The sequence below is a fragment of the Ostrea edulis genome, chromosome 2, assembly GCF_947568905.1.
Source record: "Ostrea edulis chromosome 2, xbOstEdul1.1, whole genome shotgun sequence".
NCBI classification, from domain to species: Eukaryota; Metazoa; Mollusca; class Bivalvia; order Ostreida; family Ostreidae; genus Ostrea; species Ostrea edulis.
The window spans coordinates 48344808-48362068 of NC_079165.1; the positions used below are offsets into that span (position 1 = coordinate 48344808).

The 17261-nt window shown below is 34.0% G+C and overlaps 1 protein-coding gene across 25 annotated transcripts in view; it reads left to right on the forward strand.

Annotated features, from left to right (window-relative positions):
• The window catches only part of LOC130051763 (dixin-like), a 65741-nt gene that overhangs the window by 40895 nt on the left and 7585 nt on the right, over positions 1-17261 (forward strand). For 23 of the 25 annotated variants that reach the window (XM_056154366.1, XM_056154360.1, XM_056154362.1 and 20 more), the window contains 7 exons: positions 1034-1138; positions 3588-3641; positions 5747-5893; positions 10306-10407; positions 13341-13511; positions 14073-14166; positions 14580-14703. In XM_056154366.1, coding sequence (XP_056010341.1) covers positions 1034-1138; positions 3588-3641; positions 5747-5893; positions 10306-10407; positions 13341-13511; positions 14073-14166; positions 14580-14703 — 797 coding nt within the window. The remainder of the gene's footprint in view (positions 1-1033; positions 1139-3587; positions 3642-5746; positions 5894-10305; positions 10408-13340; positions 13512-14072; positions 14167-14579; positions 14704-17261) is intronic. The other 2 variants (XM_056154367.1, XM_056154386.1) reach the window with 1 other exon arrangement.

Genomic DNA, 17261 nt, shown 5'->3' on the forward strand with positions numbered 1-17261 from the left:
GAACATCAATCTCCCCATCATATTTCACCCCTTCAGCAGCCTTTTGCATTTTCCGTAAATTTTACGTCAAGGTAGACATAGTTTATTGTGACGTCAAAATACATGTAAGTCCGAGTCATTACTTTCCTAGTTCGTAAGGCACAAAAGGAAGTTGTTTATGCACAAGTTTCTGATACACAGTTAAATCACCTGAATTTGGTTGATACAAAAACTATGTCAGTAATCAGCATTCAAGGAGAAAGGAATACAATAAATGGTTATAATACCACTATATTTCATTATTTGTACCTTCTAATATGTTGACAGGGCAGTGTTACTGTAAGGGCCATCTCGGCTACATACAATGTATAAATCAAATTGAGCGGACTCCAAGTGAGTGCATTTTGACAGCCAACAAGTGCCAATATTCACCAATATAAGTTCAATAACCCTTTTATTATATAGCTAAAGTATTTAGTTGTTAAATTATATCCCTTTTCACTCAAAATACTTCAAAATAGACGAACATACTGGGAATGTTTCAGGCACACACAATTTACGCAATGCAAAGTTAGCATTCAATAGATTTTCAGGATATTGAACGCTAACATTCTCTAGATTTTACGCAAATTTTATATTGGACCATTTATTAGCTATATAATAAGATTTATAGACCCCCAAAAAATCATATTCCCCTCGGGCGTTGCCCTTAGGGAATATAATTTTTCTTTGTTGAATAGATCTTCTTATCTCCCTCACTATCATGCAATAATGTATAATGCATTCACTTTATTTAGATAAGCCAAAATGGATTTCGAAAATATATGACTATAGGAAGTCACTTTCATTTTTTTATAAAGAGATGTGCTAATGCATATGAGACACTTTTTATGCCCCTGTATCAAAGATCAAAGGGATGTTTTTCTTCCTGTCTGTTCGACTGTAGGACTTTCTTATTTTATATATAGAGACCTTTCATTTGTTTCTTTGTTGCCACCAGGGGCATAGTGTTTCACCAATACATTGCTTGGATATTTATTATTTTATTTCTTAGGGAGGATTACAACAAAGATTAACAGAACAGGATGAAACAATCAGTCAGCTGAAGCAGGAAATATTAAGAAGGGATTTTGACAAACAGAATTCTGAATTAGAAAAGGTAAGAAACTCTGCAGTATACATGTATTCAGAGTTACTGTTGTAACACTTTGCTCAAAACTTCTATATACAGTCCCATAAATGTTCTACCTTCCCACTTGAAAGATGAGTGAAAGGTGAACAAACAGTAAACCAACAGTGAGTGAACAGTAAACGAACAGCGAGTGAACGGTAAACGAACAGTGAGTGAATGTTGAGTGAACAGTAAACGAACAGTGAGTGAACGGTAAACGAACAGTGAGTGAATGTTGAGTGAACGGTAAACGAACAGTGAGTGAATGTTGAGTGAACGGTAAACGAACAGCGAGTGAATGTTGAGTGAACAGTAAACGAACAGTGAGTGAATGTTGAGTGAACAGTAAACGAACAGTGAGTGAACAGTAAACGAACAGCAAGTGAACGGTAAACGAACAACGAGTGAATGTTGAGTGAACGGTAAACGAACAGCGAGTGAATGTTGAGTGAACAGTAAACGAACAGCGAGTGAATGTTGAGTGAACAGTAAACGAACAGTGAGTGAATGTTGAGTGAACAGTAAACGAATAGCGAGTGAACAGTAAACGAACAGTGAGTGAACGGTAAACGAACAGTGAGTGAATGGTAAACGAACAGTGAGTGAATGTTGAGTGAACAATAAACGAACAGTGAGTGAACAATAAATGAACAGCGAGTGAACGGTAAACGAACAGCGAGTGAACAGTAAACGAACAGTGAGTGAACGGTAAACGAACAGCGAGTGAATGTTGAATGAACAGTAAACGAACAGTGAGTGAACAGTAAACAAACAGTGAGTGAATGTTGAGTGAACAGTAAACGAACAGTGAGTGAATGTTGAATGAACAGTAAATGAACAGTGAGTGAACAGTAAACGAACAGTGAGTGAATGTTGAGTGAACAGTAAACGAACAGTGAGTGAATGTTGAGTGAACGGTAAACGAACAGCGAGTGAACGGTAAACGAACAGCGAGTGAACAGTAAACGAACAGTGAGTGAATGGTAAACGAACAGCGAGTGAATGTTGAGTGAACAGTAAACGAACATGGATGGAACACAAATGCGAGTGCAAAATGAACAATGAATGTATGGTGAATGCAAGATGAATGATTTATTTAGAATATCTGGAGTGTTTTCCTTGCATTGTACTTATTCTATAATCAGGTTATGAGTACAGTGCTCCCTCAATGTATTGCCAACTTTTGTGCAAGACCAATTTTGGCAATAAAGTGAGGGTGGCAATATAACGAATTCACCGTTACAGACGATTTACTGAGCAGTCAAAAGAAATTCAGTTCTGTACTTCTGTATTTGGGCTCCATTCTGTACAAACATTTATATAATTTTGAGTTTAATTCAGGAATTATTTGTGATGAAGCTGAATACCTTGTCCAGCCTGTCACACCTCGCCGCACTGCTCTCAAATTGCAGGTGTGATTATTGATGGCATTATTATGGAGGGTAAACCATATAAAATTTGACCAATTGTCTGTGAAAGTCAGTGGCATTATAAAGGGAGGGAGGGGGGCAATATATCAAGGGAGCACTATACATATATATATGAGGGAAAAGTCTCGTAATTAGCTTTGTAAAGACATCCAGAATATACAGGCATGACTTCAAATTTATGGCCTTTGAGGTAGAGGATACAGTATTTAACTAACACCAAATCATAAATCTTTCATACTGCTGTATTGATTAGGAGCTTTTCCCCACCTTTGAGGTGTTGACATGGGGTTCCTAGACTGTTCCTTTTTTATTTGATACATATTTTGTTTTACTATAATACAACTATACAACTACAGCAACCCAAGATAGCAATCCTGGAAGTGTAAGTACAAAATTAAATGTTATTGTAACCATAGCAAAGAAAAAAAATAATCATTAGAGGTAAAGGTTACAAAAGTTTCAAATTCCAAAGGTTGATACTAGCACTTAGTAAGCTGGATTTACTCTCACTTAACCGAAATTAATATTTTGAATTTTAAATTTGATTCAAATCAACTATCTTGGTGTATGTTTCCATCATGGTAGAAAAATATATAATCAGAATAGATTGATAATGATAAAAGTTTTGACTTGATAATCAAATTAGAATAGATTGATAATGATAAAAGTTTAGACTTGTTTTTTCTTTGTGGAAATAATGAACAACACGTCATATCCATAAATTCCCATACGTTCCCTTTTCATTTCGTCATCATTATAAAGATTGATCGAGTTCCAAATAACATTGAAGAAACAGAAATGAACGATGAGTGAAAACTGAATGCACAGTGAGCGCTTAGTGAAGACAAGGAGAGCAAACAATGATCACTTTGTGAACGTGTGGGGTTGGTGAGCATTGAATGCGAAATTGTGAACAGAGTGAATGTCGAACGAACGGTAATGGAAAAGTAGAATGTTTCAGGGACTGTAACAACAATGTACATGTAACTCTCTCCTTTTCTTCACAGATCGAATTGAGAAAGAATGTACAAGAAAAAGACAAAACCATATTAGATCTGAAAGTAAGAATATTTATTTGCCTTATATGCATATGTAATTTGCCATGAATGCCCCATATAATGTTTGTCATGTCCATCTTCCGTCCTTCCGTCTGTCCTTCAATCACACTTTGCGTTTAGCTCAGTTTCAAAGAAACTATTCAAGATATTTTAATCAAACCTTATATGCTGATACATATTGGTGACATCTATTCAACTGCATCAATATTTTTTACCTTGACTTTTACTTTGACCTTGATCTCACTCTTCTATATTTGGTGTTTGTCAAAGCAACTATTGACAAAATTTTCTGAAAATACTTACACTGATACATATTAGTAGTAGCTATTCAACTGTGGCATTATTGTTGTTTTTTTTTACCTTGAACTTCCTTGTGACCTTGGCCTCACTATTCCCTATTTGGTGATTAGCTCAATTTCAAAGCAATTAATGAAGAATTTTTTTGCTCCTTTCTGAATATGGTCAGGGCATATAGTGTTTGTCATGTTCGTTTGTGATAGCCATGTATATAAATGAGGATCTGTATTTCATGTGAGTATGAATTTTTGTTTTGTTTTTGTTTTTTTGTTAAGGAGGTATACTACATCATAATAGCAAGAGTTCAAGCTCTCTTTCAATTTCTAATTCTGTCATTTCACAGTCAGATTTTTCAGAATCCTCCAATTCCGATTTGTCTAGTTCTTTATCATCACTCTTATCCTAATAAAAGTAAAATCAAGGGTTGTTAACAAATGCTCTGCAGAAATGTCTGAGACAGCTGCTTGCGGTTTTTACTTTGGGGCAAAATGTGTACACAATTTACTATTTTTGTCTTCACTTACAGAATCAATTCTAAAATTATCCAAGCCCCACACAAACTTGCAATTTGCAATGTTTTACTTTCTGCACCAGATGCAAAATATGAGACCACCATTGTATTCAAGCCAGGACCGGTTCTCCTGTCAAGCACACTGACATTTTCTTTGTTGCTTTGTTTCCTCATACTTCTTCTTAGCGCCAACTTCCTCTGTAAGAACGGGGGTTTCACTGATTCTCTACCAGGAATCGCACTCTCTTTATATTTTAGTTGAGGAATCATAATCCCTGCCAGAAATTTGTCACTGCTCCACCTGGTATGCGTTTTTCAACCCCCATTTGGGCCCCAAAAGATGATTTTGGTTACTGTATATTGTAAGAGGCATTCTGGAAACCATGGGGTTTTTTTTTTTTTTTGTTCTCAGAATTTTTTCCCCCCCTTTTGGCCTCCAGACTGAAAATGAAAATTCTGAAACATTATTGCACACTTATAGGACACCACCAATCATCTTCCTAAAGATGATTTGGCTAATTGTAAGAGGAGTTCTGGAAACCCTTTTACCCCTGTTTTGCTCCCAGATTAAAATTGAAAATTCCGAAACCTTATTGCACATCTACAGGATACCACCTATCATATTCCAAAAGATTAGTTGGTTACTGCTTAAAATAAATGAGGAGTTTGAGGAAAAAGAACATGTAACAGAAAGACATACCAGGGTAATAGCAGTATAACTTTCTGTAGAAAATGTGGGTATAATGAACTGCCAGATTTAGAAGAAAATCACTTAGATTTGCTGATCGCTAAATTACCTTGTGTATATGGTAAATTAATGCAATTGAAACTGTACAGTCTTGTGAATTGGAGTTGACAATGGATTTGAAATGTTTTACAGTTGACAATAGATTTGAAATGTTTTACAGTTGACAATGGATTTGAAATGTTTTAAAGTTGACAATGGATTTGAAATGTTTTACAGTTGACAATAGATTTGATATGTTTTACAGTTGACAATGGATTTGAAATGTTTTACAGTTGACAATAGATTTGAAATGTTTTACAGTTGACAGTAGATTTGAAATGTTTTACAGTTGACAATAGATTTGAAATGTTTTACAGTTGACAATGGATTTGAAATGTTTTACAGTTGACAATAGATTTGAAATGTTTTACAGTTGACAATGGATTTGAAATGTTTTACAGTTGACAATGGATTTGAAATGTTTTACAGTTGACAATGGATTTGAAATGTTTTACAGTTGACAGTGGATTTGAAGTGTTTTACAGTTGACAATAGATTTGAAATGTTTTACAGAAAGACATGGCCCGGAGAGACCAGAGGATTGATCAACTTCAGAATGAGTTACAGATGCAGATCCAGGAAAAGGAGTCTATCACCAGAGCACTGAAGCTGCAAATCTCGGAGTTACACGACCGACTGAGGGTTGTAGGGGAACACGGGGTATGAATATTAGACCAGATTAGTATCAACAAGATTATCACACAAGTACACACTCAGTCTTAATCAGATCAGGAAAATTTAGTTAACCATAATTTTTGGATGATTGGCTGCTCCTTTATTTAGGCTTCAGTGCTCATTTTTGGCTTATTTTTGGACGAAACCCTTGATCATCCACATGTTGAAGAAAGGCTGCAGCTATTCCTACCAATAAATGCTGATCATAGACCCATCCTTATTGTATTTTTCCAAGAAACATGCTATTATGCCATAAAAATTAATTATCTGGTTCTGAGGCCAGTGTTTGCAATATTTGATGTGGGATAGAGGCATTTTTTTCTTCTGTTTTAATGTAAATAAGAATAATGAGGGGTTTTTTTTTTCCTTCATTTATTTTGAACATGATGACAAACATATACCAAGACTTGTGTACATGAAATAGATCTATTGCTTACTTTTTAGCTGCTTTATTGGTAGCTACATTGTGTTTTCTTTTGTTGGAGCTGCTAGTAAAGGCTTTACAGACTCTGAGCTTAGCTCTAATGACTAGCTAAATCTAAACCTCTAACAAGGAAAATTTTTTGACGCAATCCCAGAAGTCCCTTGTCAAAAATGGCTGAGATTTCGCAAAGTCACACCTTGGAATATGATTGTGAACTTATGTGGATTATCATCCTAATCTTGTGGTCTCCTAGCTCCAAAATTCAGTGCACCATTAGGCGAAATGTTTAACGAAGTGCAATGTTTATGAAAAGCAGGCTAAGATGATGTGTGACGTCATGTCTACGTTTTGACGTACGTCATAATAAGACTGACAGTGGCGGATCTAAATACATACTTGTTATTTCCATTTGTAAAAGTCATACTACTGGGACAATATGGAATATACATGTACGTAAACATTAGACATACGTAACATGGCATCGAATACAAATCCTGTATAATCGACTGCAAACCACAAATCTGATTAAAATACTAAATTCCCAATAGGAATTAATTATTCTAACAAGAAAAAAGGGAGACTAACTTAAATTGTTAGAATATGTGAGGGAGCACAGGTACTGAATTAGTGCTATTTAAAAAATTACAAAAACCTCAATGGAATTTGGTCGGGTTGAAAACATTTTTTATAAAAATCTTTGGGTTTTTTCCACGACTAAAAATAAGAAGTGCTTGAATCCATTTCCATTTAAAACATGTCTGGTAATGCAAACCACGATGACACACACACACACCCCCCTCTCCCTCATGATAACCAACCATGCCACTTGCTATTAACGACTGAAAAATCATTAATGAATTCTAGTTTTGTGAATTAATCTTAATTAATGTATCCTCACAACAACAGTGGAGAGGGGCTATTTTATTTTTGATGTTGCTATTTTATTCAGTGATTATATGTGAATCCTGAAATTTTTCATCATTGTGTTACAACTAATTATGTACAATATCATAAAAATTGTTCTAATTTTCTCTTTTGGAACATACCATTGCTACAAGGGGATTATGATATGAATTTCATTTTCTTAAGAATTGAGATAGGTTGCATATATATGCCCAATAGTTGAATTTATCGATTTATTTTTAAATTTTCATTATATTGAAAGGCAGTGCTGTTTAAACACAGTTTTACAAACTTGAAATTATTTCAATCACATTCATGTACACATGTTTTAATATAAAACCCTGGGAGAAAATTCATGTAATGAGTATTTGGCAAATAGATATTGTTTAAATTGAACCTGATCAAAGCATGAGCATTACAAAATATGTACATACATGAAGCTGCTCCATCAAACGGTAGCACTGTCAACATATTATATTAAACAAGTTTTTGTCAGAAACACAAGGAACGGATTTGTGAAAAACATTAAAAACTAAAATATGGCACTTCAATGCTAGACTTGCAAGTCAGATTTTGCCACAAAAAAATCTTATCCAATAAAGATGATATCCTCGGCGCTCCAGTGATGTCATCTGGCTGAGTCCACAATAGTATTGATTCAACAGATTCTTTTTGTTATTGCTGAGTTTAATTTTGATATTCTACTTTCATCCAAAAACCTGATGACGATATTCAATGCGAGAACAGTTGTAGAACCAGCCCTTCAACGTATTTGAACAGACACTAGAGAAATGTTTGCCACCATCTTGACAACATGTAATGTAGATCTAGGTATCATGAATGCTTAGCATTTATTGATCTTACCTTTCAAATGTTTCTGAGACTAAGTATTAGAAATTTTGAAATTAGAATCCAAATTGAAATTTTTCCGGAATAACACAACTCAACATTGGGATTTTTTTAAAACGGCAATAAAATTAGCCATGCAACACTATTTGAATAGACGCGGGCTGGCCTGAGAACCAGATAATTTATTTTATATGGCCTTAGTTGTTCTTGTAGCTAGATAAAAACACTGAATTGGTAACAATCAAGATCACATTTTATAAATTTTTATACTGTTAAAATTGTCATATTTCATAGATCATTAATGCAGTAGGTCCAATTTGTCAAAACCTATGTCGTAATATGTCAAGACTAGTGACTCAGGCTGTCTGTGCGAATCATGCACCAAGTGCATATCTCCAAGAAACTTGTAATTAGCAATATCTGTAGTTAAAAAAGAATGCTGGTGTAGTATATCAGGTCACCACAAAAAATTTATATACCAAGATATGCCTAGATTTAGTTCACAGTAAAACCCCATGCTTCTAGTTCATCGTATTTAATCTGGTACTACAACTATAACATATGTATAAAGGACAATAACTCCAATCATTACAGCTGTATTGGTGACAAAGGAATTTATATTCAAGAAATTAAATTGCTGGTTGACAATTTTATTTCATAGATAAGAACAAGATTAAAAGTCAAATGTTTGATAAAAAAAAAAAACTTTATTAGTTTTCATCTCATTAGTTTCTCTCCCTTGGAACTAAATATGATGAATGTTGACACAAATTGATTATCATACAATATTAAACACAATAATAGGCCTACTAAGTATTTTTTCTGATGTTTAATAACAAATGTAGGTTTTAACTGTGACAGTTCTAAAATTAATGTTATTTCTAAACATTTAATGAGTCACTTCAGACATGTTCACTGTCTTCCTGCTCATGTGCTGCAACTCCTGCTTGTGTTTTCAGAATTGGTATGCAATAGCTATTTACCACGACCAAAAATCAAATGGGAGCGTTTGAAAAGGTTAACTCGTACCAAGATTATTTCCTGTATTATAATAAAATCAATATTGGATTACCAAAACTTGCGGGAGTTTTTAACTCCCCACCCCTTCCCCAAAACTATTTGAACAAAGATTTTTATCTGACATTGATCTTTTGATCTCGCCCTAAAATAATACAGTAAATGTGTTTTGTCAAACCAATACAGTGACTAATTTAGACTAGAGACTTGTGTTCTCTATGCTAATCATGCATGCCCTGAGACTATATCGAAGTCACTTGTATTAACACTTGTGTACACTATGATTGCATTGACTACTGGTCATGTTTTTTTAAAAACACTTTTTTTGTTTATTTTTCAAGGAGATAAAAACTATTATGATAGTCTTGCTATTAATTTTAAGTTTTATAACATAGTACCGATTTCTCGGAAAATGTAAGCATATTGGAGAAATGGTGTGAAATGATTTGAAATAGAAATGACAACATTGTGAATATTTTATCAAAAACACAGCCTTATACAGGTATTGATTGATTTGTAATTTTACTCCCAATTTTTAAGATTTAAACCTAAGAAAGACTGTGCTTCTTTCTATCACTGGTATTAAACTGATGATAATAACGATAGTTACTATCATCCCATGATGGCGGGAGGAAATTCCGGAAAGACCACGTTTACTTATTATATCTATTTGTATTGTTTATTTGCGAATGATATGTAGGTAAGAAATATACACTAGCAACAATTACGATCAGATGTTATTTTATCTTTTATACGGCTCATATGAACAGAAAATTCATCGTTGAAAAAAACAGCGAGGATGATAGTAACGGAAATGATTGATGATAGTAACGTAGGAACTTTATGTAATAAGTAAACGTGGTCTTTCCGGAATTTCCTTCCGCCATCTTGGGATGATAGTAACGATCGTTACTATCAGTTTAATACCAGTGTTCTATTGGCCAACTTGTCAGAGAAAAAAGTAGCATCCTATCATCCAAAAACTACTGGTATATGTCAAGATTGTAGAATACATAATACATTTTGGATAGAATGCTGTTAGACCATGCTTCTTATTCACTAAAACTAAATATATTTATAGCAGACATATTATTCCTTGTACTTTTAAAGTTTGTTGCCCATTGGATTTGGGCAATATTTGAAAACCACCTATAGATTTTCTGTGGAGTTGTACCTCCTTAGTATCACCACTTTTTTTCCCCAGGCGAACTTGAAGGCAAGAGTAGCAGTACAAGACAAACGAATGGCAAAATTGGAGGGAAAGATTTTATCATCGTCTGATAGAGATTCCTCAGTTTCTTCACAGGTGACTTTTTACATAAATTATATGTTATACAAAGGCCTTCTGGACATCTGGATACCCTTGATATCTGTAATAGAGAAAGGCTTGTAACTCTAATACAGGGTACTCCATTTTAGTGTTTGAAAAAATTACTTCATCAGTGATTTATTTATGTTTTTTGGAGCAAAAATACTGCTGATATTTGGCGATATCTCCTAATATGAAAGTTAGCTAAAAAAAAATTCCAATTAAAAACTTATTTTTCCTGATTTGATTTCAAGAAAATTATATGTAGGAATAGAAAGTGAAACTCTGTCATTAAACTACTTCAGTAAAAACAACATGATCGAGAAAATATTCATTATTACAAACATGCCAACTTTTAAAAATCCCAATGGGGGATTTTGCGTGCGATGACCTTTTTTTCAAAGCTCAAAATTCATGACATTTTACCATGAAAATAAATACACATGTATTTGTCTTTTCAAATAAAATATCAATCTAATCATTGTACATGTATCATATATTAACACATCAAGTGTGTTTGACCATTAACTTTAACAAACTATATTAAAAAAAAAACACTTTGAAAGATACACATAAATATTTTATTAAAATCATGTATTCAGCAAAAGATTCTCTCCAACAAGTCACATACATATTATCAAATAATACTTAATATCAAATAATACTTAAAGTTGCATCCTTTTACACCATATAAACATTGGCTGGTCTATATATCAAAATTTTAATTAATAATATTACACATGTGTTTTTGTGTCCAATTTAAAAATATCCCACAATACAAAGCACTATATTAAGGTGGGTCCTTAGTCCTGGATTTTTGGGGTTTAGGTAGCATTTTTTTGTTTGGAATCAATGGATTAACATTCAGAGTAATGAGAAAAGTCAAATTAGTTAGGGATTTCCATATTAATTTTCATTACAGACACTACTGAAGTAATGTACTCCTATATAGATTTTTATGAAATTCATTGGAAACAGTTATCTGTTGTTATTTTAAAATAAAAAAAACAACAAAAATTTAAATTGCATTTATTTATCAGGAAACATGTCAATAACTAAAACACGTGTCATTTTCAATATGTTCATCTAGTTTTAGTATAATAAGTGCAAAATTATTGAATTAGCCTTATTCTCCAAAATGTTAGAAAACAAACAAATATGGACACAATTTCCCTATAGCATGGTTTACATATAATTTTTTCTGTTTATAATAGTAGATGTACATCTGTTATAGTTATTTATGGAAAAAAATCCATACCTTTCCTTAATAATTTCAAATCTATAGCTTCCAGAGTATGTTTACCCCATAAAAAACCTAAGTCTGGCACCATACAGCTGAGCTATTCAAAACCACTCATGGATTAAAATTGTATGTAATTTCATGAAAAGACACGGATAATAATTCCTTATCACCTTGGTAAAGTGTTTGTGAAAAATATAGGTAATCTATTACATAATGGACTTGATAAATAATTTAATGAAAACGGAGTTATTGTCCTTGGATTCAACATTTTGAAACACATCATTGACTATTCAAATATAACTAAGACTTTTGAAATATTTTATGGCTAACAAGATTTTTTACAATAACTATTGAAAAAGACTCCAACAAAATTTATGTTCCAGGCATTAAATTATTGACTTTGCTAAATCTTATGACGTCACAGGAGTGTGGAACTATGTTAAGGAGATCAAAAGGAAAGATACAGTGGGGCTTTCTAAAATCAGTTTCTTTTTCACAAAAACCTTGTCGGCTGAAGATAATTCAACACAGCATTTACCAAGTACGATTTCATCAACACAGCAACCCGAACAAGCAGGATTGACACCAATTAAAATTTTTATTTTTACAGTACCTCCAGCAAACAGGGACTACATTAAGTGTGATTTCATTAACATATTTAGTAGCTATTGACATTTTAGTATCATTTCAGCAATACATAAAACACCTTTGTCAAAGTTTTACTGATAAAAATGTTGTGCACAGAAGTATGAAAGTCATGCTGTACTATTCATGCTGAGAAATTGGATTTTTTTTTAGCTAACCTTTACACATTTACTGGAAATCCATCATATTTACCAAAAAGTATAGTAGATAAATAATTTTTTTTTAAAAAGAGGGATGGTAAAAAATGACCACAAGCTACAGGTAAAGTGGGGAGGTCCTTTCCTGTAGAGAGGTATTCTCTTTATAAGACACATGATTGACAACAAGGAGTTAAAAATTCATGACAAGAGAGGGGGGGGGGGGGATTCTGATTACTTCTTGAGATATCTAAGAATCAATTGAAAAATTTATTTTACTCGACATTAGCTTGGGCCCACTGAGCACTCCATTATTTCATTTGTTCATTTATTTTTCACTCACCCCATCAATCGGTGGTACATGAGGTACAATAGATAATGATAAGTTGTCTTAATGAATAGAAAAAGATATGAATCATAAAAAGAAAATACAAGAGGTGTACATACTATAGCCACAAACAAAGGAAAAGAAAAAGTAAGAGATACAAGTTATGGAGGACAGACTGCATCATAAATTTTAGTTATGAAGAAACAGATTTTTCAACGATTGTAAACTTGTGTTTGACATAATCTCACTAAACTTAAGTATATTTGTACAGAGACAGTATTTGCAATGCAATGGACATCCTATAACCTGCATCTAATAACATTTTGAAGTTGAAACTATTATACATATCAAAGGTGTTTAGATGTTGTGAGGGCCTGTGATGTTATTCATACAATGTATATATGTCATTAGAAGAACAAACAACAAAAGGAAAAACAATGAATTCTGAAAAATGAAACATTCAATATCAAGTGCACAAAAAGTGCTTTGAAATATAAGACTGAGGGGAAAATTTGAGCTGAGTGTGATCTCTGTTATAAAGCCTTGTCACGAGGTGTACATTATCTGGTTTTTGCAGGGAAGTGTGGATGACGTACAAGTTGTGAAGGACTCTTTGAATAGTTTACGAGTCTGCTTTAAGGGAGGGGATTCACAACTTCATACCCTGGACACCTTAGAACAAAGTGTTTCTGTCCTGCTGGAGAAAAACCAGCTCAATAATAGTGCATCAAGTAACGGAAGTTATCAGGTACAAACTATAAGTTCAATAGTTTAAGAATGATGACCTTTTGATTATTTATGAACATTGTTTATAGTTGTGAATACTCCACATTGTGGCTCCTTGTTTTTATGAGCACTTCAATGTGTTGATGGTGTTATCATTAGTCGTTGCAGTCAGTGCAGTACACATGCACAGTTCCAGAAATTTTCACCAGGGTGTGGGTTCCACCCCATGCAATCAAAACTAGGGACTAACATATAGTATTTACAACTGGATTTGCATTCCTTGTGACAAGACCTTTATCTTTATACCAAAGATTTTTGATCTTGTGACCTTGACCTTGGAGTTTGATTTACATGTAAGAAAAGTTAACTTCTAGGCAATATCTCCCTAACTAATTAGATAGGGCTTTCAAATTATGTATATTAGTGTAGATTCCATATGACAAGACCTTTCATTTGATACAGTGACCTTGACCTTTGAGTTTGACCCAAATTTCAAAATTTTAAACAAAACTTAAAACTTGCTCAAAACTTTTTGTTTCTTTGTTGCTATCGAGGACATAGTGTTTCATATTTTTTATTACAGAATTCATACTCCAGCAATTTATCACGGAGAATCAATTTCGACTCGACGGGTGATGTGAGGCGATCGCCTATCACAGCTATACCAGGTAGTACAAGTGAGTGTAGTTAGTTTGCAGTGATCACATAATACACTGGTGGTGGATCACAGTGGGTGGACTTAATGTTATGTGTGATGGATCCAAGGTACTATGTATTGCTGTTACACCATATCCAAGTTAATAGGAAGATGACACCAGTAGCACAATTTTAACTGTTTTCTAATGCAACATTTGTACCTAGTCTTGACTATGTCCACACATCAATCATTATAACATTTTGGGTTGGTATATTCAATATGCATGCAAGTAGGAAATCAAGTGGTAAGCTTTCAAATAGTATGAGAAAAACAAAAAAAAATTGCTAAAAATGGAAAGAAAAAAAGAGAGTTTGAAGGTATGATAAATGCCTGCATTAAGTATTAATTGATAATAAATCTCTTATTATTTGATCTTTCTTTCAAATTTTGTAGGTTTCTCTGTCAATCAGTTAGATGGACCACCAAATGGAAGTGTTAGTAAAAATCAAAACTCCACAAAAGTATTGTACTTCACTGACAAGACTGTCAATCCATGCATGTGTACAATCCCTAAAAGGTGTGTATCATTGCAGAATATTAACTTCATTTTACAAATCTGTATACGATTGGTTAATATGTTAATAGTGCTACTGTTAGGATGAGTGCAGCTAAATAACCTTGTACAGAAGTGAATTGAAAATCAACTTTGAAATTTTAATTTCAATCCTGCGTTTTAAAGGGAGTGTCTGCGCTGAAAAATTTTCCCACCTGTGCGATGATAGATCTATTCAATCTGCGCTGAGTTAGCCCATTGCATTTTGTTTTAATTGAAACAGATGAAAATCATGAATGCTGTATATTTCATTTCTTGCCACTTGATGTTCGCCAGTGTTATATTTTTACCAGAGAGCTGTCACTTGCAGACAAATTTGAAGCTGTACAACTTCATCAGAAAAATATTAGCAAAGAGACTTTGCTATTTTCATTCTCAAATCAATACAATATCAAAAATTGGACAGAGTATGAAGAGTGCTCAAGTCCTGAGCGGAAGAGAGAGTGGTCCAGTGAAGCTGGAAAATAAATAAATAAATAAAAGAGATAATCTAATAATTATAACTTTATTAATTTTTTTAAATTCACTTTATTTATTATATGGCAATGTGAATCCTGAAAAACCAAGGTTGCATTGTATATTTTGTTCTTTGCACATTGTTCATCCGGTTCACAATGGCAGCTGTTTGCAGGAAAACAAACAAATGGTTGAATGAAGAATTGCAGTGTGTAACACTAAATACCTCAAAGTCTTCAAATAGAGGTGCTAGGGGTATATAGAGTCTACTCATTTGTAAATTGGGCATGCATTCGGCTAATCAAATATTTGGCCAATCTCAGGATTTTTTCCTGACAAATAGGCTATTTGATCAAATGGGGCCATTAAATATTTGCTACATGTTAGAACAACAAATACACCCACCCCCTCACCTTTTGGGGTTTTTTTTTGTTATTCATTTTCAATCAATACAGCACACTGTGTAAACAATGCACATCATGTATGGGATCATAGATTAGGATGAAATTGTGATAATCCATGTGAGTTCATAATCTCAGGGCAACGAGATATGACTTTGGGAGATCAAAAGATTATGTAAGGTTTTTATGCCCCCCTTCAAAGAAGAGGGGCATATTGCTTTGCACCTGTCGGTCGATAGAGGACGTCTGCTCTATAGCTTGAGAACAATTCACTTGATCGTAATGATATTTCATATATGGGTTGGTTATGAGTAGGAGAGGGCCCCTATTGTTTTTCGGGTCAAAGGCCAAGGGTCAATCTACTCTAGACATAGGAAGATATTGTCCGCTCAATATCTTGAGAAACCTTTCCTTGACAGACATTAAACTTGGTACACTGATACATCGTGAGGAGTAGATAACCCCTTGTAATTTTGAAGTCACATGGTCAAAGGTCAAGGGTCAAACTGGACATAGGAATATACTAACTGCTCAATGTCTAGAGAACCTTTTGCTTGACAGACATCAAACTTGGTACACTGGTACACCTTCAGGAGAAGATGACCCCTATTGATTTTGAGGTCATATGTTCAAAGGTCAAACTGGACATGGGAATATACTGTCCGCTCAATATATTGAGAACCCTTTGCTTGACAGACATCAAACTTGGTACATCTTAAAGGGTTTTTACCACGATTTTTATTGCCTGTAAATTTATATGAAAATGTAGTGTTTTGAATCATGCTATTATTATTTTTGTGATATAAAGCGTGCTTTAGTGATTATATTTTATCGAAAGTGCAAAAAGCCAGATATGCATATTCTCGTTAGAGATTTTCGCGCCATTAGTATCTGACGTCATACTTGTCAATCGCGGTGAAGTGAGCAAGCATGAAAACATTTAAACAAGTTGTGAACAGCACTTACAGCAGGCTATTGATACAAAATGGAGAGATTCAACAGTTACAAGTCCCATTATATTGTGTTGTACAGTATATAGCTGTAATAATCAGCACAAAAAAGAAGAGTTTCTTTACTTTTACCAACGAGGCAAGTCAGAGAAATTTTGTGAGCTTAGAACTAAATTTAGAAATACTTCAAACCAACGGAAAACCATCTTCAATGACGAACTTATACATTGCATTCTAACCCATTTAATTCATGATATCGACATTTCTGTTTACAAATTAATAGGCTTGTTGTCCTTCAGACTGGACATAATCAGAGACTGCCTTCAGTTTGAGAACTCTTATAGCCTACCAGGTATTGAGGCAATCATTGAAGTCGCCGCGGGTCTGGCAACCACAGAAATTTCTGTGTAGCATACACTTTTTATATATATGAACCTTTGATTTCATATGCAACGATATATTGCCGCCCCCTCCCACGCTTGAAGTTTTGAATATTGACACCATGTACGAAATGACTACACAGTCTACCCCTACCTCTTCCCCCCACCCACCCCCAAAAATGCTGAAATACGGCGACTTTATTTTTTAAAAAATGACGGTGCGTGCCAACATAGTGAAAAAAAATTTGCAACAAGATAATGAATGACCCAGCCCCAGGCCCCCCCCCCCCCCCCCCCCCCCCCCCCCCCCCCCCCCCCATATTTTTTTTAAAGTA